The following is a 24036-nucleotide window of genomic DNA, read 5'->3' as shown; positions in this document are numbered from 1 at the left end:
CTACTAAGAGGCAAATCGCGACTTTGTTATGGTTTATCGATAACTTGTCACATCACTAGATTATCGACTTTCAATGTCGACTATTGCCCATCACTTTTCTGTCCGTGTACGTATTTAGAAACTTGACCCCGCCCCTAAAATTAGTGCGATAAGGACAACTGCAGCTTAGGCGAAAAATCCTGCGTAAAAATCTCAAAAATCGAGGTTTCGTACTCGACTGTTTCCTCCTCCAAAACTTAAGCAATCGTAACCAAATTTGGAAATCTAAATGATTATGAAATTGTCTGTGTCGGACTGTTTTGATTTTTTGGCTAATTGATACCAGTTTTGAATACCACGCCTCTCATTGCGGCATAGTCAGTGAGGCCATTTTTGGCCATGTTTGAAGGGCTCTAGCGCCTTAAAAAACAAAAATATCAAAAAAAGCAAAACACACCGACACAGATATTGACAATATTAATCTGTGTTGAAAAAATCATTCCTCTAGCTTCAAAAACCAGGGAGGAAACAGTCGAGTACGTTTGTATGGAGAAATGACCACTCCTGTTGGCTCTTAAGATAATATATATGTACATATTATTCAGCATTCATAAGTGCTTGTTGCTCGGCCTACATGAATGAAGTATATTTGAACTGAAGTATATTTTATTTATTTTATTATCAGAGGTCACAAAATATTATTTGATAGTAATTAAGAGCAGCCTAATATTAGAATACTTAGTATTTTTGTTTGTTAATAAACTTATTTTTGGCTCCCTACTGGAAAATGTATTAACACTCAAATTAATATTAAGGGTCTTCCGGTAGGTACAGATGTAGTGCATAATCGTTTACCATCGTATTTTCTCGGAAACGTTCGTAAGTTATGCTACTTCAGTCAACCTCTGTACTTTGTACATGTGCATCTTAAGTAACAAGTTTGTATCATAACTCATCATAAGTAGATGCAGATGACACATCTATTCAGTGGAATTCCCTCAACCAGCCGACCACTCCTACCGAGACAATACTGGATAATAAGCACCTCTTCGTTATTGCGCGTCTCAAAATATAGTGATTCATTACAAAACGGAGCGTTTGACAGGCATTTATGGCTTTATCAACCTATTTTAAGTACAAATACGATGGTGAAAAACAAGCGCTCTACTTTAGTTGGGAATTGTCACATCGCGTTTATCGCAGTTATGGTGGGGAATAAAAAAAATGTGAGACTGTGACAAGGACAAACAATAACAGCGCTTTCTCTGCTACTCCTACTGAAAGATACATAAGACTATCCCGTTTGATCATTTCCCCCCACCCCTCATGACCGATCCAGTTATACTAGATTCATGGTTTTGTTTGTTATTGTGGAAATTAAACGGTTCCAGTGACGGGTGAGATTCAGTGAGCTCAAATGCCAGGTTTAAAAGAACAAAACTTCTTTTTGTTCTCCGAGGAAGAGCGAAGGTCTCCCTTTCAGATTTATCAAAATGCTTACACCGTACTTAATTCTGTTCCGGCTGTTCTTCTCTACCGGTTTCTTAACCGATTCCAGTGAAATTTGGAGAGCAGGTTCGAAAATTACATAGAATTTTTCATCGATTAATTTTTTTTTAATGGCATTGGCAATACTGGCAATACTTGCCATACTTGAAATGCCAATACTGATAAATGGGGTTTGCGAGGTCTACAATTCACAGAATCACTAGTTTATGTTATGAAGAAACTACTTCAGCAAACTCACGGTTGAAAGCGGGAACAATAAACCATAGAAGATACAACACCCTTTGCTATATACCTACCTGCCTATTTATAACGTTAGAAAAAGTAAGTGTACTCGTAAACGGTAAAAAGTGCACTTAGCCAACTGGCGAAAAAGATTTACCTAATATGATCATAGTTTATAACAGAACACAAAATAACAGTCCTATCGCCAAAGACAGTTAATATAAGCAATTTATATTCAAATAAGAAGACAGTTAATTTGCCAGTTAACGATTAAATACCTACGCCATAATGAAACACCGGCCCATGAATAAAACCAGTAAAACTTAACTGAATAAAGGAATCCCAGATGGACAAATACGACTAGGTATCATTAAGAAATCCTGTTTCGAATGAGGAAATTCTAATGTCAAATGACGTGGTTTTTATTATCCATTTTTTTATACTAACCTACCTAAAAATATGTTTTAGGCAATATTTAAGTTTCAACTGCAACAAATCAATTTATTTTATTAAATACTTTTAATTGTGATGTTTAAGAGAAAATTGTAAGACCGCTTCTCCTTACACAAGTAGTCCCCATTTTCCTGCCTGGATATAGACGTTAAGGAAAATATGTTTACACAATTTGGTGTGTACTTAGGTAATAACAGTAATAACCATAGCTATGCCTCTTAGTTTGACTTGTTTTAGATTCTTATACAGGGTGGCAAAAAATAAGTGCATTCCTGTTGCCAGGGGGGCTTTGGGATTATACTGACCAACTTTTTCTATGGGACCAACCACGAAATCGCGAAAAAAAATTCGCAATTTCGTGGTTGGTCCCATAGAAACCCCACTTATTTTTTTTGCCAGCCCAGCCTGTATACTAGTTAGAAGCGAAAACAAAATTGTGAACAGTTCATATATTATTTTTAGACGCTCCTAACTCTTACGAGTATAAGGTTAATTTAGTTTAATAAGATATTTGTAAATGATTAACAATACATAAGGCCGAATTCGAACCGGCGTCTTTAGCTATCGCGGCTAAAGACGCCGGTTCGAATCCGGCCTTCACCACTGGAGGGCTTCGTCACTTCAGTGGTGAAGCCCTCCAGTGGTGAAGGCCGGATTCGAACCGGCGTCTTTAGCCGCGATAGCTAAAGACGCCGGTTCGAATCCGGCCTTATGTAGATGGCAGCACCAGTCTCTCTCGCTACAACGTAAATCCGTAAGGAGTTCGTTTAGGAGGTGCAAGCGCGCACTGCTTGCCCTTAGAGCTGGTCAAAGACGCCTAGTCTTACTAAGATGGGATTAACAATACAGTTTTATTGGTAATATTAAATTAACATAAAATTCCACATTAATTAGACACTTGTTTAAAGGCATAAATGATTCTCATGTAACTAAGGTATGTTTAGGATTACATAGACAGTTTCGCCATCAAATTTTTATATCAGCTTAGTCTTTCTGAATGGGCCATTTTGATTGACATTTATTAATACTTATCGCTACACTAATTGACCTAAACACAAGATTATTATTATTAAAATATTATGTTTCACGGTCGCTCCAGACAACATTACCTGCTTAATGCATGCATTAGATCACTCATGCCTCACCCGTCACGATATGAACCCTGGTGTCATTGAACAAACCTTATAAATACGGAACCGATGTATCCTAAAACATTACATATAAGACACGATGAAATATACATCTAAAATTATCACAGCGTTAGTGTTTCTGTTAAGTATAGCAGTTATTGACGGAGAAAATGAAAAGATATTACTTATAGCGCCAGTGCTATCACCAACTTCCCACGTTAATGATAAAGTATCAAGAACAGCAAAGGATTTTCCACTTTTGATGGTATTGGCTGGTGAGACTAATACTACTTCAGATGAAGAACTTAAAACCGAAGAAAATATAAAGCCTGTTTATGTTAAAGTGAGTCTCGAATATCGTTCCTCAGTAACTAATTAGCTAACTGTACGTACGGCTAATTTTTTATTTTGTTTCAGAAACTAGAAGAGCAATCCCGTTATCCAACTCGCCGACAAAAGCATAAAACAACATAATGGAAATAACTGGAATTGTGTACAATAAATTAGAAATAAGATAAGGATCAACCATTAGATACAAGAATATATTGCGTATGTAAGATGTGGTTTTCCGTTTTTTTTTTCGAGTTTGACGTAATTTTGTGATCATCTTATCTGATTGTTTCTATGGGAAGTCAAATAATTGAAATACAATTGGTATCTACTTTACTCTATTTTTTAAATAAATACTAGCAAAAATGTCTGTTTTATGTTAAAATTATGTGGTTCATGTACTAAGATAGATTTATTACTCCAACTACTGTTATAGCTAATAGGCCATGACCATGACTCTTACAAAGTGTACTGACGTAATAATTATGAATCGCAATGCGCAGATGCAATTAGAAAAATACACAGCTTAATTGTATAAGATAAGAAAAATATAATTTCCACTGAAGAATATAAAAAGAGAAGACAAAACATGCGACTAGATTACACTTGTATGTGCACTCAAACATAGCCAGACTGTTGTTGCCAGATACATCTGGCAAGTCGAAATGTTCAAGAAAATGGGATTATGTTTTGTTTTATTATTTGTTGTATCGTTGTTTACCGTGGCGCTGTGTTCCCAAGAAGATGACGCCACGAAGCCAATCAGAATGGCTGAGGTCAGATTTATATGATAGATATCTATGACTCTTTACAATTAATTATGCAGGGCCTATCTTAGCGTCGTCATGATCAATTCAAATGAGCAAAAAAGAACCAAGTTTGTTAGTTAAGTTTCATTGAAAAATAGGTTTATATGTCAGAGATGACTGTTTAATTAAGTAAATATATTTGCTTATTTCAGAACAAAGAGGAGAGCTTGGTTCTGCAGCGAATAAAAAGACAACTTTTTAGACCAGGTAATTTTATAACCCGATATAAACACTAGAGACCCGCCCCGGCTTCGCAAGGATTTACACAAAACCTCAACAAATTATACATCTAAACCTTTCTCAAGAATCACTCTACTCATAGGTGAAACCCGCAAAATCCGTTCAGTAGTTTTTGAGTTTATCGCGAACATTTAGACAGACAGACGCGGCGGGGGACTTTGTTTCAAAATTGTAGTGATTTTAATTTTATTTAACATTGTTATGTTGTATGTTCTGATACAAAACAATGTGTTTAGGTTTTGCACCAGCTAGAGCACAGGCACGAGCGCCAACAATGATTGTAGTTCCTGAAAGAGGTAAGCCAGATGTGATGATTTATGATGATATGTTTACTTAATTACTTCTTAAATCGTCCTTATTCTCCAATATATAAATATTTAAAATAAAATAAAGAAATGTCAAGTCTTGTTTTTTTTTATGATATCAATAATAATTTTATGACATAAATTATTAATAAAAACTAGAAAATTTTACTGCGATACCACGCTTTAATATCGTAAATATATTTGAATCTGTAAAATTTTATATATGGGAAAAGAACAAAGTGCAACAATGTCCTATGCATTAGCATTACTTTGTTGAATTTGGATTGTGTTAAAGAAAACTAAAGTCAACAAATATTATTAAGTAAATATATTTTTTTGACAAAACCTATTTACAGGTACCGGGAACTATCCAGTATATGGAAATGTTCCCATATCGCCGTACAGCGTCAATACTCCCAACAGAGGGATGACGGTGGTCGTCAGTCAAGTACCAGGTAAATTCAGACAACTATATAATAATGTTAAAGCATATTTAGGCCTTATTATTTACAAAAAGTGGTATTATTGTACTTTTCGTCAAAACAACTTATATTTTTATCTACTCACATATCATAAACACTGTGATGCGTTCAAAAACCGCAAATTGCGACCAGCATGAAGATTAATTATTTGTTACCAACAAATTTCCTAATTGCATAATTATAAGGTACATCAATATCGATTTTATAATGTCAGGTGACAACCAAAACTCACTAAATACATAAAATTAACTAAACAAAAATCCACCTGTTTCGTGACAAGTACGCTGCACTATGGCTCTGAATTTGTTGTAATAATTACTGCATTTTGGTTGCCACCTGACGCATTCATATTTCGTGGTCTGACAAAACAAAGTAATTTGATTTGACCTCTATTTTATGTCTGTACTTTTAGGTACCTATTTAAAAAATGTAAACAAACCATTATAAATAGGTTATTTCTGAGTCAATGCTTGTAGTATATTTTTTTGATGTCACAAATGTACGTTTCATGTGGTTTAATTGGCTTCCCTGTTAAATCATTGGTATTCTAAAATAAATGAGCGTATTGCTTCAGGCGTTCCATTCTAAACATCATGTAGTTACGCTTACTTTTAGCATAGAGTAACTTATACTAGAGCGGTACTGTCATAGTAAATTTTGTAACCCCAGTAAATTCACTGCCATCTGTCGACACACTTTAAAACTAAAAATAAATATTTATAAAAATACGATAAAATGTATTTAAATATGGTTAAATAATTTTTGTATTTGCATTAATTATTTTTATATGATTTTGACCCATGTTCTTTCACTGGTATGCGTTAAAATTATAAATAATAAACGAAACAGTCAACGCCCTCTATACGAATGTAGGCCAAAACTAGTGGCGCCATCTGATCGAGAATCAAATTTTCGTGATTTTCGAGGCACGTTTTTTCCTTAGACTGTATCCATCTATTACGGAGTTATATCTATCTTTGCTTTTAGCAAATACATTTATACACATTTACGAATAGTAATAGTAGCGTCAACGCTGGCGTAGCAACGTTGCAACAGTAATACCGTCGCTATCGAGATGTAACCTTTACTAAATTATTTTTTGTGCCTGTTATCTCATTATTTTTTGTAATTCTACAAAAAACTTTATTAACTGTTTATGTATCTACTACTTATCATTTAAATAATTAGGTTAGGTGTATTATTTTCACACTATAGTGTGTGATAGTGTGTAAATTCAATACGGGCAAACATTTAAATGGTGATTAGCATAGGACCTAAGAAGTATATTGAGTTGATAACTTTTGTTCAGAAATACAATGAAAATATTAACTATACAAAATAATTAGGCTGCAATGTAAAGCAACACAAAAGTTTAGAGATACGAGCTTTTTATAGTAACTGTTGACGCTTGATGACAGTTACTATAAAAAGCTCGTATTTCGTAATGTCATGTTATTTTCAAAATAATTACGGGGTCTTAAGTGTTACTTAAAAAAACTTCTTAATATATGATTACCAAACCTGGGATAATTCGGGGCACTTATACTATACGTATACGTAGCAAAATATTTTATCGACAATTAAATATACCTATCGATGTTATACTGTCAACATTTAAATGTTCTAAAAAATAAATATATTTATACAAAATCGCTTTGTATACCGCTTTTTATAGTAGTTTATGTGACTGCTACATAATGAAAGGCATTAAAACTCGAGTGTGGGTTTATGAAACGAACGTAGTGAGTTTCATAATAGAATCACACGAGTGTTTTAATGCCTAATTGTGTACAGTTACATACACTGCTTTATCTACACACATATTATAAACTTTCTATGATATATTCACTAACCTCATATTACAGCCGACATTGGGGCATAGCTGCTCTCTGGCGGAATTCGCGGATATGAGGTAGCGTCTCCGAAATATCTTTATCGCACATTTTACACGAAACTTCACTAGAGTTACTTTAAAAACAACAAAACAAATTATTTTTTTACTTACAAACTAATTAAAAGATAAACTGCACGTCAAATGGCGGCAAAGAAAACTTTTTTCACGCATGTCACGCATCCGTAGTTTTTTTTTATTCAGAGACAAACTAGAGTGGGGGTCGATTGCCATATCGTTCGATACCAACTAACAAGCGAGATTTGTCAAATTTGTATGCAATTGACATTTCATTTCGAATAAAACGTCATCTCGACTGATATTAGAATAGAGGTCAAATCAAATTTCTTTGTTTTTCAGAGATGTTCGAAATTTGAATAAAATAATGTTATCGAAATCGATGTTATTATTTAGCAATAATAACATTTTCACAGATAAAAAATTTGCTGTAACATTTATCTTAATGTTGGCCATTATTTACGGATTTTGAAGGCATCATAGAGGGTTTATGATATGTGTGTAGATAAAATTTTAAAAGGTGTTTTTTAAAAGAATTTATTTACCAGCAGGTCAGTATTTCCACATTGGCACTAAATGTTTTATTCTAATCATTTTATAATTTTATATCATTATTTATTATTTCTTAAACATTACTCCATCTTCATTTATTGCTAAAAGTAAATAAAAAGTGAAATTTACCTTAAGTCATAGAAATACCATTAGGTACATAAACCATTTCGAGACAAACCTTATTTATTTTCTAAAATATGCCTGAAAGGAGTTCTTTATCAAAACTATTTTGACAATATAATGACTACTGGGCGGCTGACGGATGCAAAATATATATCGACATCTTTTTTATCGATATCAAATCCCTAGAATGTGCCCTGAGTTATCACAGGTTTGATGATTACACGGATAAATTATATGTCTGGTTTTATTTACTGCCCGTATTGGATTTGCACACTGTAGGTATACCTACCTATATACTTATGCCTATATTATTAGCAACAATATTTTTCTCTAGTTTTCGTCATAGTCTTAATTGTAATAATACAGATAAGTAGGTACCTATAGTCGAAACTGTACTTACTATGCAACTTTAATATTGCATATTTATGTATGTTCGTCATAGCAATACAAGTTTATGGATGTTATGAAGCTATCATATACATAAACACGCGGAACGCGGAATAAGCTATGTAGACGACTTCGGAAAACTTGCACCGGGTTTTAAGTATTTTAACTACCTTTGTAAAGGGAAAACACCAGAACATTATCTATTATTTATAAACGAACACCTTTATGCAAAGCATAACAATGTTTAGCACTTAAACAAACGTAGACTAGTAGATATTTACACTCTTTTGTCTGTTATTTACATTTCAATTTTATGTCTGTCATTATATTTTTTTTTTTTCAACACACCGGCTGGTAAAGGCTCTCTTGATTGTTCATAAACTGATGAGAAAGTTGCATTTTATCCACATGAGGGGCAAAGTAATCAAATGCAAATTTTGAGTTGTTTCCTTATGTTGGCTGTTAGAACTGACTTTTAAATGATGATTTTTAATAATAAATATTTAATAACATTCATTTTGTATTGATTTACTTTGATTTTTTTTTATATTTTACAGTTAGTATTTTCCTTGTTTTGGTGTGGTGAAATTTTTTGTGTTTCACTCGGTGGCAAAGTTTGTTTAACCCTCGTGCCTTCAACCCACGCAACGCTCAAGATTCCATTTTTCGAACTACTCGCTACGCTCGTGGTGCAATTTTGGGAACTTTCACTTGTTCGGGTATCACTTAGCACGAGAGGTTAAACAACAACTTCGCCCCCTTGTAAAACAAGAAATTTTACTTCGCGGTGTGCGACTGAGCTGAAATTTATCATATAATTTATACAACAACAACCCACAACAACGACAACACAAGGAACCCGAGAGATTTCAACAGTATGTTCCTGATCATATTTAAAAACTAAAATATCCTAGAAACTTTTATTGGTATTAGCCTAGTTTCAGAGTTAAAACCAGTTCAAAATTATTAATTAACATATTTGTATTGTTATTATGTTTTTTTTTTTACATTTATGGCCTGGATGCGAGTCCTATGATGTTGCTGATGATGATAGTGTTGCACTATTGGACCTAGTCCAAATACCCTTATCGATGGATGTCAATAAGTGACAATAGGGTAGTTGACAATTTTTTAATGGTATCAGTCGATCAGGTTTGTTTTCAGGATCAAATGTGTGTATGGGACCCATTGTCTTAAAGCAATTACAAAAGTGACAAATGATGGTCAAAGTCTGGCATCGCCACGTTCGCGTTACTAAGCAAACGCTCTAACACAAATGGCAACACACCGTGACGTCACTGTGTCACTTTGCTTAGAAGCCGCTTCGCTTAGAAGCCGTTCCGATGTATGGAAAACAAGGAAATTGCGATTTTGTCGGTAAAATGTTGCATGTATATTGTTGCTATACAATTTTTTTTTTAAATAAAATGTAAGGAATCGAATGGTCCCTTTTTTTTCCTATTTGAAAGTAAAAAAAAGTTGTATTTTTTTATTATTCCCATATATTTTTTAAGTTTCCAATTTATTGTGATAAATGGTAATTTTTTTATCTATTTAACTAGATGTAGTTATAAAATTCAACATGTGTCAACTATCCTATTAAGTGACACTGCAAAAACTAGGCTTTAAAAAAAAGTTTAAATTCTTTTTAGTGACAGTTCCAAATAGCATTTACATTTCATGTAAGTACATACAAAAAAATCGAAAAAAAGAACAAAAAAATATATTTTATGCAATAAATTGCATGCTATTTTAGATAAATGCCGGCTAAGTAGGAGCAACGAACTCTAAACGATCGGTCAAATGACGCAGTGTTGAAAATTACATACGATTACCGGGGACGTTTGTAGAGGCCATTAGCTTTATGGTGGTTTTACGGTACAAATTACACTCCATCGAGTTGAGACCAGTTAGTAATATAATTGTCTGGAAATCAAAGTAAAAAGATGAGTACGTATTTTACACCAACAGACAGACAACATCCGGAGAAGATCCCAATAAGCAGTCAAATAGCATGAATTAAAAGTAACGTTTTTGACAAAAACTTGTATAAAATATTAAAAGTTTATTTCCTTCTTGCAGAATATAATTACAACGGTATTGGTCGAACCTACGGCGTTGTGCCACTTGTGCCTACACTGCCTAATCTATAAGGATATAAAATAATATTCGTACTTAGTCACTGTGTTTATTTACAAATACGTGAGTTTTCTTTGTCATTAATATTTTATATTTTAATTTGTATATAATTATAAATCTTTTAAAATTAAATTGATTACCGACAATAACTTTGTATTATTATCCTCGGACAACATTAGAAAGAAAAAAATATACTGATTTAAACTAACACGATTTTCACTCATAATTTTAAAAGTAACACGGGACTTAATCGCATACAAACTTACGTTTATTTATGGCCTGACGTTTTGAACGTGACGTTTTGTTCGTGGTCACAGGCAGACTCGCCAGGAATTGTATCAACATCTTGAACATCTTCTTGCTGCGCGGGTTTTGCGAACTACCCGCACTTGATCTTGATTATTAACTTGTACGCTAGGGTTGTCACTTTGCCTACACACAACACTCAGCACGACATCCGATGGTATGTGGTGGGATGTTTTTCCCCCCTAGATTTGCTAATCACTGGATTCCACGAAGACGAAATCCCCTGTCCCTCATTTTGATTGAAATTTCGATGTTTTCTGATTTCGATTGCTTCACGTACCTTCCTGCTGTAGTAAAGACGTTCCGTTGAGAGGACTGGGATTATGAAGCTCAATCCAGTGGTTTGGTCCCGACTGTAGCAAAAGTTCGGCTGAAGGCGCAATATGTCGATTTTGCAAAAATCAACATATTGATAAAAAAAAACCACGTGGAGGTAGTCTATAGACCAAGGCATATTATATGACCGTCCCCACTCCTTATCATCAAACCTGAACCGCATAACAGGCAGTCGAACTCTGACTATCGCTCAGCGCGCAAGTTTCTGTTCTCGACGCTCCAAAATATTGCAAGTTTTCCCAAGTGTTTAATTGGTTTTTCTGACGTTTTCATAAAGTTTTTTTGATGGATTCCAGTTATTCAGGTAAGAATTTATATATCACAATAATTTTATACTACATTTTTGACATTTATCATATATTTTGAGCTCGTTAAATATGACCCTTCACAAAATGTAGTTTTTTCATAGATTTTGATTTTCAATGGTATTTTTGTTATATTTCATTGCATTTTATTGGCATTGTATATGCCTGAACAGATTACTTAGTCGTCTTTATGGTGTCTCAGAAATTAGCCGCCCCTATGTGGTCTTAGAGGCTTTCAAAGATAACCTATGGAAAAAAAATATTTTCGCACATTTAAAAAAAAATTGTTAATTTAGTTTTATCTTTTTACAGGTGAACCCAGTGCTTCGGGGAGAAAAGTATTTGCTCGAAAATATATTTTTGAGCAAATACAAGAGCAAAACGGAACATCGGAAGAGCTCAAAATATATATATTACATGAATTTTCTTATGTGAAATCACAAATAAAACAAAGGTGGTTGAAAGCAAACAAAACAATAGATAAGTTTTTAAAATTGAATGAGTCTTGGTTGGAAGGAACTTTTGAGATTCCAGTGGCATCCTCTAACACGTCAGGACGACCGTGTAAATCCTTTGGGGAATTAAGTGAGTGAAGCAAGAGAAGGAAAACCGAAAAAATTCGAGCTGCCCTACCTGATGAAATTATTGTTAAATTTTCAAGAGAACAATGTAATTTTGACGTTTTTACTAGACTTTTACTAACAGCAGTATGAGACCAAAAAAGCAATCGCCTTTGCTACAAAGCCTTTCTTCCTGAGACAATCGAGCTTTTGTTGCCTGCCGAACCATATATACCAGAACATGAAAGAAGCATTGAAAGTGAAGTGAGTGATGTATAAAGTGAAAGTGAAGTGATATTTAGTTATTTTTATTGTAGTGTAGATTTGTGTGTATTTGAAAAAAAAAAATTTTTTTTTTTATATATATATTTTTGTTTTTAACTGAATAGAATACAATTGATTTTAGTATAAAACAACGTTTTTACATTTTTTATCCCATTTTGTACCGAATTATACCCTAAAATAATTTTGGCCGCCTAAATCGGTCATATCTACGTCTGTGAGGCGGCGAATTTTCGGAATTGCCGGAAAAGATCGGCGCAAGAAGATGTTGATACAATTCCTCGCCAGTCTGCCTGTGACCACGAACGTAACGTCACGTTCGAAACGTCAGGCCATAAATAAACGTAAATTTGTACGCGATTAGGTCTCGTGTTACTTTTAAAATTAAGAAAAAAATAGTTATTTGTACAACAAGTTTATATTTCTTCGAGTGCTTATTTTGAGTACCGTGCAAGCGAAAGATTCTATAATAGATTCACGAGCGTAGGGAGTGAATCTAATTTAGAATCTTGAGCGTAGTAAGGGACTCAAAAGCGCACAAGATGTAAATAACTTTGATCTCGCGTAGTACACACAACTTTTCGACTCATCAGTGAGAACACATTAGGCAACCTTCCTAGTAATCCTTCTTCATCTCTTATTCACTATGTTTTCTTAGGATATTCCAACTAATAAGTTTAATTACCTACCGCAATCAAACGCAAAAACAAACCGAAATAACATCAATAATAACATCAATGAGGGCTAACGCGTATGAATTCGCCGCTAGGGGTGCTAGTGTAGATGGTGGTCTTTTCCATAGTTCGAAATGTCAAATGTCACTTCAATGACTGACAGCTTTTCTATAGTCTTTTGGACCACCATCAACAGAAGCGCCAACTGGTGAGCAAAAAAACGATAGCCCTCATTGGGAATTCAATCGAAAACTTTTTTTTTCTAAAAAAGTGTAAGATACGGTCTGAATTGCAGATACTTACTATTTGTCAACTGTAGTAGAATAATTTATTTTGCGTGATAACCTGTGTATTTTTTAAAGTTCATGATTTTGATTGTAAGTACTATAAAATACGTAAAAATATAGTGTCTCTTTATTTTCATTAATTAATTATTAACTAGGAAATCATACTCGTACGTGTTTTGGAACGATGCGTTCTGACGTTTTTCGGAGGTCTATTATAAACCTTCAATATACCGTTGAATGTCGTTTAAAGTTTTTTGTCTCTGTCTATCTGCTAACGTCGTGAAAGGGACAGAGATAATAGAATCCAAGTATTTCGAACTTGTATTAAGCCCCGCATGTTGAAATAACATTTGAATATAAAGGTCACTTGAAATACTTGAATGTCATTTTGTCTCAATCAGTGAGCAAAATGCGATTTTGCTCACTGTTTTTAAGTAGCAAAGTACCCTTGTTCGAGCTGCTGAGGTGAAAAATATATTTTGAGAATGTTAAAACTTCTTATAAGTTTTTTTCTGGTGGGAAACCAGAAATGACGTTATCTTTTGCCGTCAAAAAGTTAAATCTATGCATTTGCATGTCGTATCACGTACTTTGCCTGTTTTATGTTACCTACAGTGCGAGTATGAGCAGTACAACCTTTCAATAACCTGATGAGGTTTATTGAAGTAAGTACCTACCTATTGTACCTTTATGTAATAAGGGGAATACTTTTTTCTACTCGTCGACTGTAATGATTGAATTAAGATTTCGTATACCAAACTGTAATTGGGTACTTTTCATGTATGGGCTCTCAACTATAATATTCATTTCGAAACGGTTTAGTCAACTAAAATGAATTTGACCAATCACGTGGCGCCGCGGTCCAGTGGAAAAGACCAACGCGCGACTATTTCATGAGTAGGAATACCTATTCCTATATTATGCATGCGTTGATGTATTTTGTACTACTGAGATACTTACCTAATTTTCTTTAATTATTTAGGTTGGATAGTAGAAAAAGTATTATTTTAGATGACTCATAGAAAAAGTATGGTATACAATAAAATAGTGATATAATCAAGCTTTTCAATCTCGTACCTTCATTAGACCACGAATAGCTCTAGTGCACTACTAGAGTGCACTGCAGCATTAATCTGGAGTTAATTTCATATGGCAAGGATGTAAAAACACAGAATAACTAATAGTACTACCGGTAAAGATATCAGTCTGTAGGTGTATACCTAATCTTAGTAGTTTAGTTAATCAGCTAGAACGGGGGGTTAGCAAATTTTTGAAAATAAAATAAAAACTATGAAAACGGATTATATCGCGTATATTGAATTTATAATACATCCCGACGTTTCGAACCCTTTACAGCGTTCGTGGTCAACGCTATCATATATCGGGCAGACGAAACGGAGCATTTCCACTCGGGTGAAGGAACACATAGCTGATGTCAAGCACCGTCGACCTAGGTCTGCAGTCTGTGAGCATGTCATGGACAAAGCCAATCACTCAATCAAGTTTGATAAGCCTCTGGTTCTTGCTAAGGAGAAGCGATACATACCCAGAATGCTGCGCGAGGCCATTGAGATTAACAAATATCCAAACTTTAATAGGGAAGATGGCTTTTCTCTACCACCAACTTGGGATCCTGTAGTCCATCTGATAAAGGAGCAAGCGAGACAGACTGTGAGACCTTAGTGTTGGATGATGTTGGACATCCTGAGTATAATATGTTTTGAAAAGATGTGCCCCGCCGAGTTTGTTGCCGGTCCCATTTTGGGATACCCTCCTACAATTTAGAAGGGAATTAAATCTTCTCGGCTCGGGTTGGGTTGGAGCCGGCGTAGTTTTTTTTTTATCGCGTATATATCTTTACTTGAAAAATAGTTGTATTGTATAACTAGCCTTATGAACCGATTTTGCATGTACAACTAGCCTTAAAGTTTATAGTCTATTCATTATTTTTAGTATGTGGGTATTTTTGCACTTTGTAGTTCTTCCTCAGTCACCCGTTGACCACGAACGCTGTAAAGGGTTCGAAACGTCGGGATGTATTATAAATTCAATATACTCGATATAATCCGTTTTCATAGTTTTATTTCATGAGTAACTATCGCGGTAACCGAAGACAATATTTTGAAAATAAGTCAACCACAGTAGAAATCATCAGTTTTAAGACTGTCAAAGACCCACAAAAGTTGATTTGAAGGGCCTAAATCCTCTTATTGTTTGGAGGTCTTGAGCCGCGATTGCCGGTCCAAAGAGCCGCATAGCCCTGAGCTAAAATGTAGTAGGTAGGCCCTATCTAGTTTTTGCATTGATTATTTCACCTTATGGGTTTTAATACTTTTAATCAACGGACAATGGCTGTACCTTTTCCACATTACTCGGAAGCATCCATTAGCGTATTAATTGCTCCCGTCCGACTTTAATGGCGGTGAACCATGCACTGATCATACAGCGATGCCATTTAATGAAATCCTTTACCCGCGCAAGTATGGATCATGGCATTTAATTTAAACCTTAATTATGAAAAATACACACTTTATCAAGTTATCCTCATATGATATCATCATTTGTTATGTTTAAGAAGTTTAGTTAGCATAGTGGAAACTTTGAAATCTGCTTTGACAAAGCTAAAAGGAAGGATTATTAAAACCCGTCTAAGCCAACTAAATAACTCTGCATCAACTATTTAGTGACAAAAATGTTGCCCACTAGAAACGTTATATTATTTTCATAGAAATCTGGCACACTGTTACTCCAGTCCGTGCAGATTTAGCTTGGCCCGACTTTATTCTAGCCGTAATTGTACGTATGTGGGAATGTTTGTGTCGTAAGGGGAACAGTATACGGGAGTAAATTGTCAATGCCCTATGACTGTATACTGTCAGTCACTTAGTCACTTGTCCTTACATCTAGTATGCCGATTCCAAGTAGATAGATTATAAGATAATGTGAGTGTGTTGTAAAAGGAAAGTGCTCGTTAACATAAATAATTTTCAATTTATATCTATTTAATTCCTGGCTTAACCCTGTAACATAATATTATGTGACGTGAGTCAAGATTCGCCACAAATAATCACTGAGCCTGAGCCCCGCACGCAAACGTGTTTAAAAAAGGAACAAACCAGGCGTAAGCTAAATCTACACAGCTGTATAACTATAATATGTAAATAAACTATCTCGCAAAAAAAAGATTAAAAGGCTCTCACCACATATGAGGCGTGCGTATTATATAGATACATTCCAAACCGGCATCCGGTTTAAGGGAATAACCAGATGTATACGTGCTTGGACTTTGCAAATTACCAGGCGTGTTATATCACGTTTTGCTCGGCCGCACAGTACGGGTATCATCTTTTGTTTTGTTTAATCTACACACATATCATAAACCCTCTATGATGCCTTCTAAATCCGTAAATAATGGCCAACATTAATATAAACTGTTTTGTTACAGCAAATTTTTTATCTGTGAAAATGTTATTATTTCTAAATAATAACATTAATAACAATCATCGATTTCGATAATATTATTTCATTCAAATTTCGAACATCTCTGAAAAACCATAGAGTAACTTATACTAGAGCGGTACTGTCATAGTAAATTTTGTAACCACAGTAAATTTACTGCCATCTATCGACACACTTTAAAACTAAAAATGAAGATTTATAAAAATACGATAAAATGTATTTAAATATGGATAAATGATTTTTTTTATTTGCATTAATTATTTTTATGATTTTGACCCATGTTCTTTTACTGATATGCGTAAACATTGTTAAATAACAAACGAAACTGTCAACGCCATCTATACGAGAGTAGGCCAAAGGTAGTGGCGCCATCTGATCGAGTCAAATTTTCTTGATTTTCGAGGCACGTTTTTTCCTTAGACTGTATCCATTACGGAGTTATATCTTATTTATATATGCCTAGCAACAAGCACTTATGAATGGTGAATATTATGTACATATGTATATTGTATTATTATTAGCTTATTATCAGAGCAATTTATTGATGTTAATATTATTCCATAATACTATTATTATGCAGATCAATTTTAATACTAAGAATTTCACAAAAAGATCGTCAAACATTCAAAAAAATATAAAAAATACTAGTCTAGAATGTTTCTAGAATAAAATCTCAATGTCAAAAAATATCACAGCAAAAGAAGTACATACATATTCGTACGTTGGATTATGGATTTCCTCATCATTAATAAAAAAATACCTAATAAATAATTAATCATTTCGAATCAAAATTAATCCCACGTTGTTTTATCAGTAATATGGTTAGGAAGTTTATTATTTAACAATGAACACAACAATAAAAATTATAAAATCTTACACAATTACCCATGAATGATTTTTTAATTTTTTTAATTTTATGGAGCCGAATTTATTGCACAACCTCAGTATAAATGTACATGGAAACACAAATAATACATGCATACAGAGGTAAACAACAGGCGGGCTTATCGCTAAAAAGCGATCTCGTCCTGACAACCTAGCTACTGGAGAAATGAAACTCATAAATTAATCAATTAGGTGCAAAAAACTAAATTAGTTGAGGATATTTTTTTTGTGAAACAATGTATCCTAATTTGGAAATAAATATGTTAATTTTCAAAATAGCATTAGAAAAAAAATACTTAATAATAATATTAATTGAAATATTTAAATATATTAATTTAAATCAGGAAAAATACAGTTATCGAAGGATAGAACATGTTAATGTATCTGATCAACGATAACGTCATTGTGGGAATCACTCACCGCTTCGTACGAAACGGCTGAGTTGTGACGTCGCACGGAGTCTGCAGAAAAAACTGGTCATATAAATAGGTTGGCGTTGTGGGTCCAGCGCCAGTGATCACAATGGGACGCGTTGGTGAGGTAGCGAGCTTGCTGGCGCTGGTCGCCTTGACCGCGGCTGGTGTGACAGACAACACCCTAGATGGCGGGGAGCGGGTGGTCCTAGTGGCCCCTGTGTTGGCCCCCCCGAGGGACTCCAGGACTCACAGCAACGACCGTGCGCGGCAGTTTCCCGTCCTAGTGCTTCTCGCGCAGCAAAATGCGCCGCAAGGACGCTCCGAGCCTTCAGCCAAATCTTTGGGCGGACCACCCAAGCCGATTTATGTTCAGGTGAATAGCGATTAAACATTGTTATTCTTAGTTTAGCTTGTAGCTACGACAGCATGGTTACTGTATGTGTTTCTCGTAAAGAATGTATTTTAAGGGTCTCCGGCAAGCTCGGTTCTCCATACAAACGTAGTTCCGCTGTCATTTTAAAACGACCAGGGGCCCATTTCTCGAACGGAATTAGACTAATAATATTAGTCCACGAACTGTCAAATCGTATGGGTTACCATGGCAACACACTAATAGAATTGGGCCCCAGCTAGATTGCTCTGAAACTTTGTACTTAGAATAGGATAAGGTATATCTATGTCTGTAATTAGTTTATGTAGCTTCAGATACCATCGTTAAAAAATACAGCTAATTTAAGTTTTTCATACAAAACTTGTCTTTGCTCTATTTCGTTTGTTTTATAAACTGGGGCTATATAAACTAGTTTCAGACCTAGATATACCTCATGTCATTGTATGTGCAAAGTTTTATTACAATCCAACACGTAGTTTTAAAATGAGAGCGAAACTACGTTTGTATGAGAAGGTGCAATTCGGCCAAGCTTGCCGGGCTCTTAAAGAGAATTTTCAGGACAAGGATTAGATTCAAATATGGACGATTCAAATGATTGAATTGAATTTTTTATATATTGCAAACATGTATGAGTAGTTTCCCGTCACACATAGTATGACCAAGGCCATAACCCTTTTTAAGATAACATTTTTTTTATTAGCCTATGTGTGTGTCCCACTGCTGGGCAAAGGCCTCCCTTCTCCCTTTCCAATCCTCCCTGTGCTGGGCAAGATTCCGCCAATCCCGCTGGAACGCATTGAAATCATCCCGCCATCTCTTTCTCGGTCTGCCTCTGACACAATAGATAACATAATACTCAAGAAATTTGGACATTGCTACCATGGTCTAAGTCATTTGCTTGTTTAGTTAAAATCCAACCTCAGAAATTTTATTACGTAAAATCTTTTAGGTACTTTACAATTTATAGTGTGAGAAGTCGTACATGGAAAGCTCTGTAGGTTATCTACAGAACTACTAACTTAACCTTGAAACTTTAAGCTTTTTTGTTTGATTGTGAAGCGCTACCTGTTTAACAACATCTACTGCTTAACAACATCTCGACCGGTCTGTCAAGTTGCTTCTTCATTATATCGCACCTGATATATAGGTACTTAAATGACATGTGCAAGTTATTATGACAGGTATTATAAATATAACTTTGTAGACACACATTGCATTAGATTGGTAAGCTAAATATTTTTCTCAAGAGCTTAGTCCTAATGTAAGCCAAAGGCAGATTAAAATAAAAATAAAAATCAGAGCAATGAAAATTACTATGTTTATATATTTTATACTGTACTATATAGATATGTTTCGTTAAAAAATACCTATTAATAAGAAGTACCTACTACCTAAAGTACCTACTAATTAGAAAAACCGGCCAAGTGCGAGTCGAACTCGCGTTCCAAGGGTTCCGTACATTACAAAATTTAAACAATGTATTTTTTATGTGAAACGTGAGTGGAATGTCTATAAAAAACCAGTAGGGATCGGATCAAAAACTAAGTAATTAAGTCCGACTCACGCTTGACTGCACATTTCTAATAGGTTTTCCTGTGATATAGGTAAAGATCTATTTTGTGTATTTTTTTCAAAATTTTAGACCCAGTAGTTTCGGAGATAAAGGGGGGGAATGGTCCGTTTTTGCCTACTTTCTTGAATAACTTCTCAACTTTTTATCCTAAAATTTAAAAAAATATGTATTTGAGATTCTCATAATGAGCTCTTTCATTTAATATGTAACACGATATAGTGCGAAAAACTTTATTTTTTAGTTTTCTCATTTACAAAAGAGGCCCCCGTGTTTAATATTTATTTTTTTACGTTACATGTCCGTCTTTGGGTCACAAGCTTACATATGTATACCAAATTTCAACTTAATTGGTCCAGTAGTTTCGGAGAAAATAGGCTGTGACAGACGGACAGACAGACAGACGCACGAGTGATCCTATAAGAGTTCCGTTTTTTTTCCTTTTGAGGTACGGAACCCTAGAAAGTAACTAATAAGAAGAAAGTACCTTGCACATTGTACTTCAGTGGCATAGCGTGGACCAACCACATCTGCGCGGCTCTTTTCAATGTGTTTTCCCAAGGTAATAATAAGGTTGGCTTTGCGAGGCTCCCCTAAATGCGAGGCCGTGAGTGAAGGCCCCATTTGCCTACGCCTAGCTACGCCACTGTGTATTTAAAACTAAAAGAATATAATTTCTGAAAACCTCAATTCTAAACATGACTCGTATTTATATTTTTCTGCTACAGAAACTGGAAGACCAAAAAGTGCCACAAGAAACCACAAAGACTCAAAGTAATCGCCAGAAGCGACACTTGCTGAAGAAAATCCTCTTGGGCCACGGTGGCGGTGGCGGTGGTTACGAATATGGAGGAGGTGGTCTCAGCATTGGCTACGGAGGTGGCTACGGGGGCGGCTACGGGGGCGGTGGCGGCTACGGCGGTGGTGGTGGCTATGGCGGCGGTGGCGGCTACAGCGGCGGCGGTGGTTACCAGGAGCCATCCAAGACGATAGTTGTGAAAGTCGTTCATGAGAATCATGGTAAATATCCGTAGGACTGCTTATACTCAAAATCCAGTATTTTGTCAGTCCGTAATCACTGAAGCCCTCAAGGTCTTTAACTCTTTATCAGTAACGAGAAAGTTATAGAAGATGGAAGGTCAAACATATCAGAAAAGTCAGCAGTCAATCGTATTACATTTGGCCATAATTAAACTATGACAGACCATGTAAGGGCAAAAATTTGATAGTTCGCTTATGACATCGCCGCTTATCGCAAAATTACCTATGGCAGTAATCTTCGTCACCTGCTAATAATCTCAAGTCAAATAAGAGCCCAGAATGACAAACCGTAATACTTATACTCACTTTAGAATAAGTTTTTGGCAAAAATTTCATTTTTTATACAAGCTTTTATCGCTGACTGTACTTTTCTTTCCACAGGGCAACTAATACTCATCGAGACAATTCTAAAAACCCCAAGCACAATTAGGTTTCGTTGTTTAATCACAGAGTTCCTATGGCCACCTCCTGTCCATCATCAGATCAGCTCGTTGGTACCGTAATATTGCATTGTCATTGGAAGTCGGGAAGTGGGTCAAATTTAACTTGCAAGATTTTACCCGTACAAACATACATACACAGTACATACATTGCAAGTTTATAAAAAAGCTTGTTAAAAACACAATAATAAGTACATTGTCTGTTAACAATTTTACGTATCTACAGACATCCTGCCCTTATGTATATTTTTGCATATGTCCTTTTTATTTAAAGATCATGGCGGCGGTCATTACGGTCACCATGGTGGTGGCGGTTACCAAGGAGGCAACGGCGGTGGCGGCTATGGCAATGCGGGCGGTTATGGAGGAGGCTACGGCGGTGGTGGCGGCGGTGGTTACGGCGGCGGATACGGCGGCGGCGGCGGCGGCGGTGGCGGCGGTGGTGGTGGCGGCGGCGGCGGCGGTGGCTACGGCGGTGACAACCACGTTGGGCTCGGGAATCAAGGAGGCGGCTGCGGAGGCGGTTGCGGGGGAAATGGTGGTGGTCACCATAGCAGTGGCGTTGCCTCTGCCACCGCTACTGCCACTGCAACAGCATCTGCTCACTCTAGCTCTTACGGCGGAGGGTATGTATCATTTTTACAGTGATACGATAGCTATTAATTATTACAGAGTCGATTCCAACACGAATATTTATACAGGACTGGACCCTGGACTCAAAACCTTAGCTTATTTTACTTAAAGGGGACATTCTTTTATTTTTTTAAAGAAACAAAACTGCATTCAGTTTTTTTAATGCTTCCCTCGTCCGGGAATCGAACCCGAAAATTCAAAAAATACGAAATACTTATGCGATTTTATAGATATTTTGTACGACAGACAAACAGACGAGTGTAAGACAAATGTTTCTTGGATAAATTTTAACTTTAACATGAACTGTATCGACTAGTGGAATAAAATAGCAAGTTTATTTTTTTTAATTTTTAGTCCGTTCGATTCCCAGGCGATACAAGCGAATTTTAAAATAACTGTGAATGCAGGTTTGTTTATTTTTTTAAATAAATAATGTTTACTTTAAGAAAACTGAGCTAACATAAGGTTTCAAGGCACTTTCCCTCCAGGGCCCATCATTTTTTTCCACACTGTATGCTGCTGTATATGCTATTGCATTATTTACCATTTAAAACCTATAAATATTGGCAGTTATCTATTGAGTGACATTTAAAATAAAACATTTTTGATCCATATAATATTTTACTGTTTTTCGATTGACGATGTCCTCAATATCAATTTTATGTGATATTACTGCTCCAAAAATGTCAAATTCAAAACGTGGCTAGTAATTAAATATAGATACAATAACACGAACCACCTGTAATGGAAATATTTACCTGGTATGCATCCCATTTATCCTTATGACGTTCATTTGAATTTTTATGCCTGTTCTTAATCGGTTTTTATTCAAATGTCAGCTTAAACCCCTGACCTTTCCACTCCGTTTAGTTTAGTTTCTGATTCTGACGCTAGTCGTAAATAGGCCGATTTCCAGTATATGTACCTACGTATAACGTATATTATATGCATTCATATTATCCAATTTAGTTGTGGGTCACAAGGTCTTGTTAATATTAGTTTGACCTGGGGCGTCTACCGAACTTTCAAGTTCATTGCTCTGACTACGAGTCTTATATTTGTTTTCTCTAGTATAAAAAGCAGAGCATTATGGACGGACCGGTAACTTATTTCCTATCACAATTTTATGATCACAGCCAATAAAAAGGATCGCTAATATTAGCGGGTAAATATTTCTGTAATCCCTACGTCTGCTATGTGCACTTTTTTCCTAAAAGCTAGTAGCTACTTGCAGTACAGTAATCCCGCTACTACCTACGGTAGTATTTATTAAATTGTAAAACAAGTTTATTTTATCATAGCGCACCAAAAAACGTACTTTAATTACTTGTAAGATGATAATAAGGTTCACATTAAAATATTTTATTTTATTTTCAGGTACGGTAAAAAACGCTAAGTCTGGCTGGACTACAGTGAAAGTCCACGTTACTTAGTCAATAGTGGTTTGTGAAGTAATTTGTGATCGTGAGAGAAAATAGGAACATTTAAAATGTGAAAAGAAATAGCAGTAGGAGAAGCGAAGAAACATTTTAGTTAAGAATGTTATAATCTATATCCAGGTACCTAGTTTCTGGAGGAATAGGTTACCTACCTGTGTTAACATTTAAGAATGTGTGCAATGATTAAAGACTATGATTTTTATTTGTCTTATTTTTTATTTTTCCCTTTCTAGATTTTTATTAAAATTATGTTTTTGTGGAATACATACTTCTACGTGCCAAGTGTTGATGATAGTCTACTCAAAATGTGATATTACCCAATCGTAAAACAAAGAAATACAATTTTCTTCTGTCACCTTTACAATGATTACAAGTGCCTAACAGTCGTCGCAAACACAAACACAAAAGATAAAGTTATAAAAATAGAAAAGCAAATGTGCGAC

The 24036-nt window shown here is 35.2% G+C and overlaps 1 protein-coding gene and 1 long non-coding RNA gene across 3 annotated transcripts; both read left to right on the top strand.

Moving 5' to 3' along the window:
- The first annotated feature begins 4547 nt into the window (after window positions 1-4547).
- LOC134756030 (uncharacterized) lies at window positions 4548-10555 on the top strand. The gene is made up of 4 exons (XR_010129096.1): window positions 4548-4639; window positions 4909-4968; window positions 5334-5432; window positions 10513-10555. It is a non-coding gene; the product is annotated as an uncharacterized LOC134756030 (long non-coding RNA).
- A 7534-nt stretch (window positions 10556-18089) lies between these two features.
- On the top strand, window positions 18090-23795 carry LOC134755968 (uncharacterized). 2 transcript variants are annotated; one of them, XM_063692684.1, is made up of 5 exons: window positions 18090-18452; window positions 20769-20962; window positions 20999-21060; window positions 21796-22147; window positions 23532-23795. In XM_063692684.1, the coding sequence occupies exons 1-5, from the start codon at window positions 18186-18188 to the stop codon at window positions 23548-23550; spliced, it is 894 nt and encodes a 297-aa protein (XP_063548754.1). In that variant the 5' UTR covers window positions 18090-18185; the 3' UTR covers window positions 23551-23795. The 2 variants fall into 2 exon arrangements, with proteins under 2 accessions (XP_063548754.1, XP_063548753.1); XM_063692683.1 differs by having other exon boundaries at window positions 18092-18452; window positions 20769-21060.
- The last annotated feature ends 241 nt before the right edge of the window (window positions 23796-24036 follow it).

Source organism: Cydia strobilella, chromosome 3, assembly GCF_947568885.1.
Source record: "Cydia strobilella chromosome 3, ilCydStro3.1, whole genome shotgun sequence".
Lineage (NCBI taxonomy): Eukaryota > Metazoa > Arthropoda > Insecta > Lepidoptera > Tortricidae > Cydia > Cydia strobilella.
This window is presented reverse-complemented; position numbering and strand designations above follow the sequence as displayed.